At 37.6% G+C, this 13537-nt stretch overlaps 1 protein-coding gene across 1 annotated transcript in view; it reads right to left on the bottom strand.

Annotated features, from left to right (window-relative positions):
- Positions 1 to 13537, bottom strand: part of GALNTL6 (polypeptide N-acetylgalactosaminyltransferase like 6) — a 1932308-nt gene that overhangs the window by 1151711 nt on the left and 767060 nt on the right. Inside the window, exon 3 of the mRNA XM_063920636.1 lies at positions 6776 to 6914. Coding sequence (XP_063776706.1) covers positions 6776 to 6914 — 139 coding nt within the window. The remainder of the gene's footprint in view (positions 1 to 6775; positions 6915 to 13537) is intronic.

Here is a 13537-nt window from a genome sequence, read left to right as displayed (position 1 = left end):
AACACTCCTCTCGGCTAAGTGGATACAAGTGGATTGCAATCTCCTTTAAAAAAATATGTAGAATAGATTACAATAAAGTGGTTTCATTATTATAAATTTCCTTGTCTGAATTTTTGGTCATAGTGACACCGCTATCAAAAAGATACATGAAGATTTTCAGGGGAAAAATATAATTATTTCCTCTCTTGTATATACTAAAATGTACAAAATTCTACATTTCTCATGTATTGGGGAAATAAATTTCTATTTTGTTGGCTTGCAGCTGTTACTTCTGTAGCTTTATATCAAAGGCCCAATCCAATAGACACAGGACTCAATCGCATGACAGTGTAAAGGAGAGAGAGCAGGGATAGTTTCACATTGTCACGGACAGCATTAAAAAGAATTCCTGTCTCTTTACCCTTTGATTATCTCTTACTTATCTTCCGCATACAGTCATCTTCTGCTAAATCTCTTACTCATAGTGTTTTGTTCTGCGTCTATCAGTATGCATTTGTGCTACAGGGGTTTAAAGTGCAATTAATTTTGTTTGGTTTAACTTTTACTTCTTCTCTAGACATTTTGACTGTGATGTTCAATCATCATAGCAGTACCCAGACATCATAGTAGAGAACATCATACATAGAAATGTACTGTATACTGTCTTTACACAGCAAGTGACTGTTAATCTCCTACACAGCAAATTACTAGAATTTCCTGTCCTGCAAAGCGACCAGCATCACTAGGATTTTTAAGTCACCTGTTGTAAAAAAAATAAAAAAATATCAACAATGGAATTGCAGAAAATTAATTCCAAGTGGCAGCTATCAGGAAATGTGTGCAAATTAAATCAGAGATTAAATATGTTATCTAGAAACACAGTACAGAAATTTCTCATGTATGGCAACATCCTTACTCCTGTTTCTGGAGGTTTGATACAGTATAAACCATATGGCAACAATGTATTGATAGGCAGTGTAATAACATTCTGAAATTCTACTGAATAATTGCACAGTCACAAGAGCTGATGAAAAAGAGCTAATAATAAGTCACACGAGCTGATAAATTTGCATACTTGAACGGTCGGTAGACTCCCTAAAATCTTGTAGCACTACCGGCCATCCGCAAAAGTGGGCTAGTCTCTCAGTGCCAGCTTACACACAATATATGAAATGAAATCATTACACCCCTTCGGTATCAATACAGATTTTGAAATCAAGTTATTTCTTTAGTTAATATATTCCAGAAAATAAAGTAACTTTTAAATATGTATTTCTTAAGCACCAATAATATCTATAAATGAGAAGTACATTTCATTATGTCTAGCATAAAATAAGTGATGAACCATAAAGATTTATATTTGTATTTGCATATGTGATTTTATTGTTTTATTAATGTTTTGTATTATTCTTTATTGGTTCCACCATAAAATGACCAAAAAAAATGGATGTAGTAGCAATGCGCTTATTAAAACAGCCAGCCACCAGGAAGTGCACTGCTTTCCTGTCCAGTGAGCTGGTTTGCGTTCCACAAGCGGTGGAACGCAAAACCGGAAGTCAATAGATGCATTTCCTGTGGAAGTAGCATCACACTGCCCTGATGTGCTCTGAAATCACAGAGCAATAACAGGGAACGCAAACCAGAGGGTTTGCAGGGGATAACATTTAAAGCAGCACAGGTTCATTTGGAGATGTAACAAAGGAGTTTATTAAAAATGAAACTTTTTTTTATGTAATAGTCACTCCCCCTAATGAATCCACCAATGGAGTCAGAGGAAGGGGTATAAATATCACTACATGCACACGAGCCCATTAAACCTTGATAAAGGCTCCAGGTAGCTGAAACACGTCTGTGAGGACACACTAGCCTGACAGACTACCCAACCTTGGACTCTGATGGTAGATTCCTGTTCCCGGGAGGTACCATAGATGTCAAAATTACAAATGAGACTTGGTGTACACCATTGATTGAGGCACGCTGCCAGACATGTGATTTTTTATCTTATCATGTTTAAATAAAACTGTATTACACTATTATACACTCCATGTCTCGCTCAGTATATCTGAGATGGAGAAATAATACATCCAGAGACAGAGAAGGAGAGAGGGTGGACAATCGAACAACACAGTTTGAATATAAAGAATAAGAAAAAGTTTTATGGGCTATTTCGAAACATAAAGACCAACACAAGGTGTTCCTTTTGAGCATGTGCGGCATTTTATTTCATTTGCTTGGAGTACATGAGAAACTTTACACTATTTATTTTACCACCAGACGTTTTACCTTTACAGTGATAGGAGATTGCAGAAGACCTGACATTTCCTATATAACTCATCTATTGCTATGCCACACAGGTGGGTATAAGATCTGTAGCTGCACTCCACTTGAAGCACCAAACTTATTCTGTATTGTAACAGCTTACACCCGCCCGCACCACCCCTATAGCTGCAGAAACCCTCCATCAACTGCCCACTCACAGAGGAACAGTGGGCGGGGTGATAGTCTGATTACCAGCATTGTAAAGCACCCACTTTTCAATGCCGGTAATGTGGAACCTCTTTTTAAGTGTACATATTAGAAAATAATAATGTGATTTCCTGAAAGCTAATGAGATTAAACGCCAATGAGCTTCACCAACAGTCTTCTGCCCTAAACCCGTAGAACTATACGGAGAACTATACAACTTGAAAGGTACAGGTAATTCCTAAACATCTGCACAGCATGTGGAACCTATCCCATTAATACTTCTGTACTCACAGTATTGCTGGGTGGGTCATAGACAAAGCATTCATTGTTAAAACTACCCTGCCCCAGATATTACTCAAGTGCAATTAATGTTTACAGGAAGGATTACATTTCTACAGGTAAGATTAAAGACATCACTAAAAAGATACAGTATTTGGAATGGACACTTTCCCTACTGATCAAAAAGAACTGGTCACACCCATATTTCTGTCCTTCACCTTTCAAACAGCTCAATACTGACGTGAAAAGAATGTATGACTAATTCATTCAGAGTTGATGTAAGTCATTGTGAAATATCATAGTCATCAATTGATTGCTGCTATGCACTGTAATACATAAGACTGGTCAGGATTGGTCCACTCAACATGCTGAACTATATTTCACAAAGACAATTCACCCCTTGGGTGTTTTTAATTAGCACAGGGTCCTTACATTTCCAAACCACATATTGGAATAGGCACTGTGAGTGGCAAGTCCTAAATATATTTATATAAAACGTCAGTACTAGGAAAAGGTTTGGGGTGTGGGGCCCCTTGGTTGGTGTGGCTGGGATGCTTAAGGGCATCACAATTCTAACATTTAATCTTATTCTTTTTAGCACCTAAACTGCTTTTCCCTAAAGTAAAACTTTTCAACATCATAATTATTATTTTTCACCTATGTAAAACTATTAGCCCTGAACTGCTACTTCTGAGTAATGTAACACCTTTTAACATTTAAACTGCTACTTCTCATAGTGTGATTCATTTGGGTGATTAGGTTGTTCTGGCACGGGTGGTCCCATTATCTGAACTTGAACCCTAGGAATGTTAAGGACCCATCTTCTGAGGTCAGCTGGCCATGGTAGGTGGGCCCATATTTTTGGGCAAAAATTATGCTAAGAACCTCAATTTTACATCATCCTAAATTGTTTATTATAATTGTTCTTAGTGTTTAGTTCATCAAGAAAAATATATTTATACATATTTATTATGGGAAGTAGACCACAATCAATAAGGGACTAATTGGATTCTGACACAGAAAGCAGACTGATGTAGCCCAAACATACAGTATAGGATTTACATAAAAATTATAAGCTATAATAGGTGGATCATATAAATGATTGACTACTTATCCTTGAGTTCAAATGAACCCCAATCACACTGTCTATGAAGCAACCAAAGAGATTATGGCTGCATTTTACACATTTGTTGTTATTATATGTGGACAATTTTCCACATCCAATCTGGACATATTGAGTCTGATACGCAATGGACATGCTAGCCACAAACTACTATTCCTTTGGTAAGATCAAACAGTGACCAATGGTAGAAAAACATCATATAACTTTCACTCTGTTTTAATAAACCTCTAATGTCATTTCGGCATAGGCCATGTACTGTTGACTATGTTAATGGCTTATTGAGTGTAAGAATGGTCTTAATGTAAAAGTTATATCAATAATGGTGGCAGTGTAGGAGTCAATGAGGTGAGAAACTTTTCAATTAAATGGACAGATAAAATGGGTAACAGTTTTTAAATGAGGAATTGACCTTTTGTGTATCATAATTATGTGACATTAGGCCAGATATGCCTTTGTTGTGCATGACCTTTTTTAAGACCCTGGTAATTTAGAAATTTGCAATTGATGGCACATCTAATGAGTTGACACATATTTTAATGTATAAAATTTTTAATTCTGGGTGCCAAATGGACGTTTAATGATGTACTGTACATACAAAGAGATCCCATATGGTCACTCTTAGAGATGTGTTAAGATTGTAATTTTCTCTAGAAAGTACCATCAAATTCCTAGTTTATCTGATCTACAGTGTTATCTACATTAACACTAAATCAGGTTGTTAATGGTCGGGTGACAACCCAAGCCACTGTCCATAGATTCAAGCTATCAATGATAGCGTGCGGGCTATTAATATTAATGTCCCCATTTTCTGCAATACTGTACAATACTGTACATTGAGGTCAACATTATAAAACAAATGAATTAAAAGGAATTGAAACAGGTTATAACGATGGCCCTACACAGACAAGCTTACAATCTAAGAGGTGTAGGGAACACTTGATACTTGAGATAGAGGGGCAAGGATTATTAGTTAGATATGTTCAGAGTGCTAGTTGCTACAGATCTTAATTGAATAATATACTGTATATTGGAGAATAGGAGGAACATAAATTATGGGGGAATTTATATTTAAATTGTTACTGAAACAATGGAAAACCAAGAATTAGAGATAAGACATTTTTTGAAAATTGTTCTGCAAAATATTTGCTTCATTTAAGATTTTCTACCAGACATTTCATAAGTTTTGGCAGCAGATTTTTACCCTGTTCTCATGCCTATCCCAACAATCCAAACAGCAGAATGGCTCTAAAATCATCTAAGTGTGACATATTGTATACAGGAGAGAACAGACTGATGGTGCCAATATCTATTAAAGAGATACCAGTGGTTTAAAAGATGATGGGCTAAATACTTTACAATTAATATATATTTTGCAGGGACGTTCGGTGAGATAAATGGCTAAGGAGGCAGTGGCTAGTACCAGAGCCACATTTACACACAATATATGAGCCAAAGGGTTCATGTGGGCATTATACACAGGTGCAGCAGTATATACTGCTGGAAACTTGATGAGCGTTGATCAGAGATGTGCAGAAAAGATAGGCAGGGGGTGCACTGCCTCACTTGTCATAGACTTTTTACTCCAGAGTTTTGACTATAATGATTAGAATAATAAAAATAAGATATTTCTAATATATTCTTGGTATTTTCATAAACTTTTTATAGCTTATATGTTAGTATTAGAGGAAAGGCTCTGCCTCACCTGCCTCACCTCACTGTGCATCACTGATATTTTGTTTATTGACATCAGAGGGCTCAAAGGGATGAAGTAATTAAGCCCTGTCTCTCCTAGGTCTGAGCAACAGCAATTGAAAAGGGGGAGGTTTCATTTGAATCCTATTTAATTACTGTACATCTTCTCTGTACAGTCCACACATAACCTACATATTTTGTCTTTCTTCACTTTCACATCCACCTGACCCTTGGCCAACATTGCTGGGTGATCATGATATCATACAGCCTATAAAGTACCTTTGCAATCTGGCAGGACCATTATGAAATAGGTAGCAGCTATCCTTGTGTATTAATGCCTATTTCCCTACAGACTGTAAGCTTGTGAGCAGGGCCTTCCTACCTCTAGGTCTGTCTGTTATTACCCAATTTTGTTCTATTACTGTTGTTCCAATTGTAAAGCACGGCTGAATATGCTGTGCTATATAAGAAACTTTTACTTAAATAAATAAATACCCCTGCAGTGATTATGATTTCCCCCTCATTCTCAGCAACAAAAGGGTTAATGGTGGAACAAGGTTGACTTTCATATAAAAGAGATATGGTTAGAGAATGGAGTTGGATTACAGACCACAGACCTTGGAGTGTCACAATAATTAGATTATAACAAATTATTATTAACAGTCTCTTTTATAGTGCAGCAAATTCTGTTGCATTTAACAATTGGAAACAACAGGGACAAAACAAAAATAGATAATAACAGACAGTCATAGAGGTGGGGAGGTCCTGCTCGCAAGCTTACAATCTATAACATGTTTTTCCATTTTATCATACAATTACAGTATGCTTCACTCCAGCAATGAATTTATCACTTTTTTTCTTTATATGCACTGTAACAAGAGATTTTTGCAGAAAGAAACTGTACTACTGTATAACTGATTTCCTTTCCATTTATCAGTTTTATTGGATGGCAGTGTGACCCTATAATGACTTATTTAATCAGTTTCAGTAAGATGCTTTATATAATGAAACCGTATGTGGAACCTTAAAACTTAAATTACATAAGCCTATTTAAAATGTCTAGATTCACCTAGTTTACAAAAGGGTCTGTCTGCCAGCCACTACATCAATGAAATTAAATAACGGCACAGAGAAATTTATGCCTAAATTGATTAGATTAACATTTTGCTTTAAACAATTTTTAATATATATTTATTTTATTATTTAATATATATTTTAATAGGAAGGTCAACTTACTTAGGATGCCGAATGTCAGGCAGGGATCTTTCCAGTGCAATATTGTTGCTAACATATATATTGAAGCCATTTTCTCGGTAAGCTGTGTCATCTTGGTCTAGGTCACTAACAGGATATGGCTTCCCATGTTCACCTTTACCTAAAAGAAAAACCGTCACTCATTACTGAGAGGCAATATACTGAAACTACAATAAAGCCATGTGTCATATTACATACATTTTTCTTTTCCTCAACCTCATGCCCATATGGTTTTATCAACATAAATCTTACGTAGGGGGCAGATCTACTAAGCCTTGGAGAGTGATAACGTGGAGAGAGATAAACTAGGGGGCAGATCTACTAAGCCTTGGAAAGTGATAACGTGGAGAGAAATAAACTACCAACCATTCAGCTCCTGGTATTTTTCAAATACAACCTGTAAGATGGCAGTTTGGAGCTGATTGGCTAGTATTTTATCTCTATTCCCTTTATCACTCTCCAGGGCTTGATACATCTTCCTTTTAAGGGCCCTACACATTGATCAATCCGCCGCCGACCTGCCCAACAGTGGATATGGCCGACGGGCGACCCAGCGGCGGGGGGCAGTGACGGGAGGAGTGAAGTTTCTTCACTCCCCCATCACTCAGCTCCATAGAAGTGCAGGCAAATATGGATGAGATCGTCCATATTGGCCTGCATGCACAGCCGACGGGGCACCAGCGATGAATGAGCTCGGGGGCCGCGCACCGTTCATCGCTGGTGACTCCACACTCAAAGATATGAACGCTATCTCGTTCAATAATGAACAAGATCTTTCATATCTTTGAGGATTGTTGGCCAGTGTGTAGGGCCTATCAGTCTTTGAAATCTACAAGCAGCTATAACATTTCCTTCCCATGCTCAGTTGCAAAATCAAGCAAAACATCATCATCATCATCATCATCTTCCTCATAATATGAATGAATTATGGACAACTTCATTGGTAATGGAATCACATTTGTACAGTGATAAACTCTATTCATTGTACAACTGCCACCACTAATGTGAACAAATCATCATAACCCAATAAACCTCATAGAAAATACAGTACAATCAAAATAGCTTAAGTGCTATCTTGTGTAATTTATCCTTGATAAATCAGCCTACTTTCATAGGTCAGTAATGGAATCACCATTTATGAACATGCTGCTTTGTGTGTGTACAAAAATTATTAAATTCAACATCCAGAATTAACTGTAGATTCTCACAATTGATTGCAAGGTACTGGGGATTCATCTACATAAATGTGGTAAAAGTATGAAAATTTGTGCAACCTGGGCACATTTTTTGATAAAGTGATGGAATCACCATGCTGTGGTAACAGAATCATCACATGGTAATGAGCATGGTAAAACTTTAATATAAAACTGAAGTTTGATGTAATATTGCAAAATCTGAATAAATAATCAAACTTTTTTTATTTTTTTCGGTAACAATCAACTTTTCTGTTGTATGTTTTAATTTAACCTTGCAATGAAGAGATAATTATCTATGGCTGTTAGATTACCTTATTTCCATTATATTAAACCTGATATTGAGATATCTTATGATAATTTAATCAAACATTCATTGCTTTATATGCAAATTTATGAAAGCCTGCCGATAATATTGTTTTCATTCATTGAGCACTGATAGTTTAAAGAGCTCTACTAGACTAAATTATTTTCCTCTATTATCAAACTAGAGCACTTCAACTGATTAATAATGCTAATATGTTGTACCTGTGTTGACTTTTATGGTTTAGTCTCTACTCTCAATAGGACTGAAAGTGATTTTTAAAAAATAAATAAAAAATGATACAACATAAACTAACATATATTTATAAACCATATAAAATAATGTTAAGCATTTGGGTCATATTTTGGTTTAGAAACTACAGGAACATTAATAAAAATGATTGTGTAAACAGGTAAGTCTTAATTTGCTTTTGAAGGTTTCTAAATTGGAGGACTCTCAAGCTGTGTGAGGAAATGAGTTCCTTAGAACCAGAAAGTTAAAGGTTTGACCTCCAAACGAAGTTTGGTAGATTCCAGGTATGCTAATAGTTCTTCATCTGCAGGTCGAAGTATATGAATGAAAGTATAAGGAATGAGAAGTTTCTTTAGGTTAATTGGACCACAGTTATGTAGGGTTTTGAAAGTAAAGGAGCCTGTCTTGAAAAAGATCTGTCATCTTCCAAGCAGCCAAAGATGCACATGGAAACAATGGGTGTGGGAAGATTTTCTGAGGGAATCAAGTTCTTCATTGTTATATCTCTATGAAAACATGCAAGCTGGTTTCATGAATTATATTTGGATTGACAAGTGTTCCCCATAGGGTATGTAGTCATACAGTCGTCATTCACTTTGTCAACATTCATGATGTCAACACCAGAATCTCAACAGATAGGACTGGGTGTAATATGTCGACAGTCATTATGTCAACACTCATCACGTGAGAATGTTGACATTTATCATGTAGACAGTGGTGAAATGTCAACATGTTAGAAATGGCGAGCAGTCACGTATCTTCTGCTGGTGGCTGCAGCAGCTCCAGCTGTGTCTTTCAGGTGCTAGTGGTCATGTGACCACAACTTATGGGTCAGACATTAAATCCTGCTTTGTTCCAGTAAGTATTTCTCTGCTATCCCTAACCAAAATCCATCCCTAACTCTGGGGGTAATTCTGAGTTGATCGCAGCAGGAATTTTGGTAGCAGTTGGGCAAAACCATGTGCACTGCAGGGGAGGCAGATATAACATGTACAGAGAGAGTTAGATTTGGGTGTGGTGTGTTCAATCTGCAATCTAAATTGCAGTGTAAAAATAAAGCAGCCAATATTTACCCTGCACAGAAACAAAATAATCCACCCAAATCTAACTCTCTCTGCAAATGTTATATCTGCCACACCTGCAGTGCACATGGTTTTGCCCAACTGCAAACAAAATTCCTGCTGCGATCAACTCAGAATTACCCCCCTATCCCTCCTTTGATTACCTAACTTTAACCTCACCCAGCAGCCTAACCCAAACCCTCCTGCCCGCAGCCTAACCCTAATGTCAACATTCTGACATTGTCAACATTTCTGAGAATGTCAACATGTTGCATGTTGTCAATTTAGCAATGTTAACATCAGAACTGTTAACATTGTTGTTGCGACATTATGATTGTTGGCATTGTTCCTGTTGACCTTTTCACTAAATCACCAGCAGATAAAATGTTGAAATGGTTAAAATATTGACATACAGTATAACATTTTGACATTGGAAAATTTTGATATGGACAGGATATTAACATGTGAAATGTCAACATATTGAAAATGCTAACATTAGCAATTTCAGTAGACTTAGGTTTAATAGGGTTAGGTTTTAGGACTAGGATTAAAATTAGGTTTTGGGTAAAGATTAGAGGATACGGTTAACTTTAACATTATGGACACATTAGAAATTAAATGTCAAAATTGTGAACATGGTTAATGTTTACCTAATGTAATGTCACCTTCCCATAGGCATAAGGGAAGTTTCAGTGACATTTTGTAATAGAAAGTGGTTGCAATCTGCACCTGTTACTACAAATGTAGCCACGCTCATCGTGGCTACACATGTGCCATTCCGTCCATGGCGTGACACCAGGAGCACCTGATGCGCATGTCGTAGACGTGCACATACCCCATTTACATGAATGGGAGTGTCTTTTAATGCTGCACGCCGTGGCGGGCCACGCATAGTCATGTTGAGAGTGCTTGTTTGTGATGTATCACGCGCTAGCCTGTATGTAGTGTGCTTCTTCTGTACAAAGATGTGAAAAAGGAGCGGTGATGTACACACACATATAGTAGATATAAAACTTTACTAGTGTTAAAGGAATTCACATCAATGTTGCAATGCCTCCAAATAAGATTTCTGCCTTATGCAGCAAGACAACAGTTCTCAGATTTAATATATACAGTACACATGTTAGCACAAGCAGAAATGCAGAAAAAAAATAAAACCATAATTAAACAAAAATAAAACTAAATTAAAATAAAAAAGCACCAACTAAAACCAAATCTAAAGAAAAAGACTAAAATGAAATATCAGCAAAAACAAATTTATCAAAACACTTGTATAGACTGAATTAAAAGAATATTGTCAGTACTGGTCAACCTACAGTATATTTAGGAAGGTCTTAATTACTGTTCAAATAGAATGTTTCTTAGAGGGTGGTGTCTCACACCTCTAATATGTATAAATAAATCTGGAAGCTGAATGTCTTCGCAGTGGACAGAAGGCTCCTGATGTTAAATGCCTCCTGATGTTAAAGTAAATTTCTTCAGGGGTACCCCTAATTGGGTAGGATTACAGATTTTGGATTTTTACAGTGAAATTTTGCCCAAATTGAGTTTCCCCGGCCAATTTTTTACCAATGCAATCTTTGATTTCCGCTTTTTTATACTGCAGAAATCCCCTCCATACAGCATTTGCAATTCATATATCAAAGAATGCAACCATATTAACTTATCTTATTTCGACTTTCACTACTATTATCATTAACACTACTACTAATTCTTCTTCTTCTACTACTACCACCACCACTTCTACTACTATTACTACTACTCCCACTAATAATAATAATATTAATAATAATAATAATATTAATAATAATAGTACTGGTTGAGACTATTCCGAAATACAGAATTTTTTCAGTGCAATTCAGAGAGTAAAACCTTTGCTTTTTGATCATTCAGTGCAGGAGTGTTTTAAGAGAGGAGGAGGCCCACGTGCAGCTTTCTGCATCAGGGGCCCTTCCTCTTTGACCTAGGCACAAGGTTTTAATACTTTCCTCCGGAGTCCCCCTGACAGTGCCATCCTTTATCGCAGCTGCAATAGAGTCTGAGCACAGACCCTATTGCACATGCGCAAACCTCCGGGAACATGGCGCAGTGGCCATTTTCCTTAATATTTTCCTAATGCACATGCATGAAACTCCGGAAAAATGGGCACTACGCCATGTGTCCGGAGTTTTCAGCAGGCGCAATCGAGTTTGTTCCCCCTAGTGTTCAGACTCTATTGTGCTGCCAAGAATGGATGGCTCCGACAGGGGACTCCAGAGAGGTAAGTATTAAACAAATGGGTGCAGTGTGTGCAGAGTGGGCCCACCTGGACCCCAGAGCCCATGTGCCCTGCACACACTGCACCGATTATAGATACGCCAATGATTCAATGTACACAAACTTTGTTTCATCCACAAATTATTAAAAATATTGCATAAAATTACACACATGCAGTGTGTATAAGGTGTATATAAACATAAATGCATTCAGCGGATAGACTTGGGTCCAATCCCCAACATATGTCATTATGGTATGCAAATATTCCAAAATACAGAAAAATGTGATATCCAAAATACTCCTGGTCCCAAGCATTTTGCATATGGGAGACTCAACCAGTAATTTTTAATACTTGATTACAAAACCCAAAAGCAGAGGTAGAATAAGAGTACCTCAGTATATCTCTACAATAAATTTTATTTTTTGAGTGAGAATGATAGACTGACACAGTTGTTTATTTCACAAATTAGGGGGTTTTAATTGAAAAAAATCTCTGTAAATTGCTATGAATACTTTTTAGGGGATAGATTTAGAGATGTGTGCAGACCCCTATGTTTTGCTTTTGGTTCTGATTCATCATTGTGTTTTGGCTTTGGCAAAACCACACTCCATGAAACAAGTTCACTACGATATGCCGGCGGTCGGGCTCCCGGCGCCCAGCATACAGGCGCCAGGAGCCCGACTGCCGGCTTACCGACAGTGTGGGGAGCGCAAATGAGCCCCTTGCGGGCTCGCTGCGCTCGCCACGCTACGGACACGGTGGCGCGCTACGCGCGCCACACTATTTTATTCTCCCTCCAGGGGGGTCGTGGACCCCCACGAGGGAGAATAAGTGTTGGTATGCCGGCTGTCGGGATCCCGGCGCCGGTATACTGTGCACCGGGATCCCGACAGTCGGCATACTGAAGACCACCCCATGAAACAAATCCACAATCTGGATAGGATGTTGCAAAAAGAGACAGGGGTCTCAAAACATAAAGCAGCATGTTTATACACTTCAGGGACTGACTGGGGAGAAAGGTGACTTCCACATGCTTTATTTTGCCACAACTCATCCAGATTGTGGACTTGTGTCTTGGAGTGAGTGTGTGTGTGGTGGGGGTGGGAAGCACCTGCATCCCTTCTCGATTTCATGTGTGTGTATCTGTCCTGACGTGTTGTATACTTTTTATATATTTATTTTATATATTGTATTAGAAAATATACCTTTATGGATACAGCTGCATTATGGTACGCAAAACTACCATCATTAGTAATGAATATGAAGATACCTTGATGTGTTTAACCTTCCAATTTAAGTCAGTGAGTCAGGGTATGCACCCTTGTAGAAATTCTCACCATTTTTGAGTGTTTAACAAGAAGTGATAAAGTTGATGCTTATTGTGTGCAATCCCTATCACTGGATTGTGAAGATACCATGATGGGAGCAACCATTGTCTTGTATTTACATTGTGAGTTAGGGTACGCACCCTTATAGAAATTGTCACCATTTTGGGGACTTCACAGGTGGTGATAAAGTAGATGTCTGTCGTTGGAAATCTCTATCACTGGATGTTAAAGATACCTTGATGGGATCAATCATTGGGGTATATTTACTAAGGTCCCGATTTTGACCGAGATGCAGTTTTTTCTTCAAAGTGTCATCTCGGTAATTTACTAAGCAAAAATCACGGCAGTG

This window comes from Pseudophryne corroboree, chromosome 1, assembly GCF_028390025.1.
Source record: "Pseudophryne corroboree isolate aPseCor3 chromosome 1, aPseCor3.hap2, whole genome shotgun sequence".
Classification (NCBI taxonomy): Eukaryota; Metazoa; Chordata; class Amphibia; order Anura; family Myobatrachidae; genus Pseudophryne; species Pseudophryne corroboree.
The sequence above is the reverse complement of the archived record's forward strand: the minus strand, read 5'-3'. Positions and strand labels throughout refer to the sequence as shown.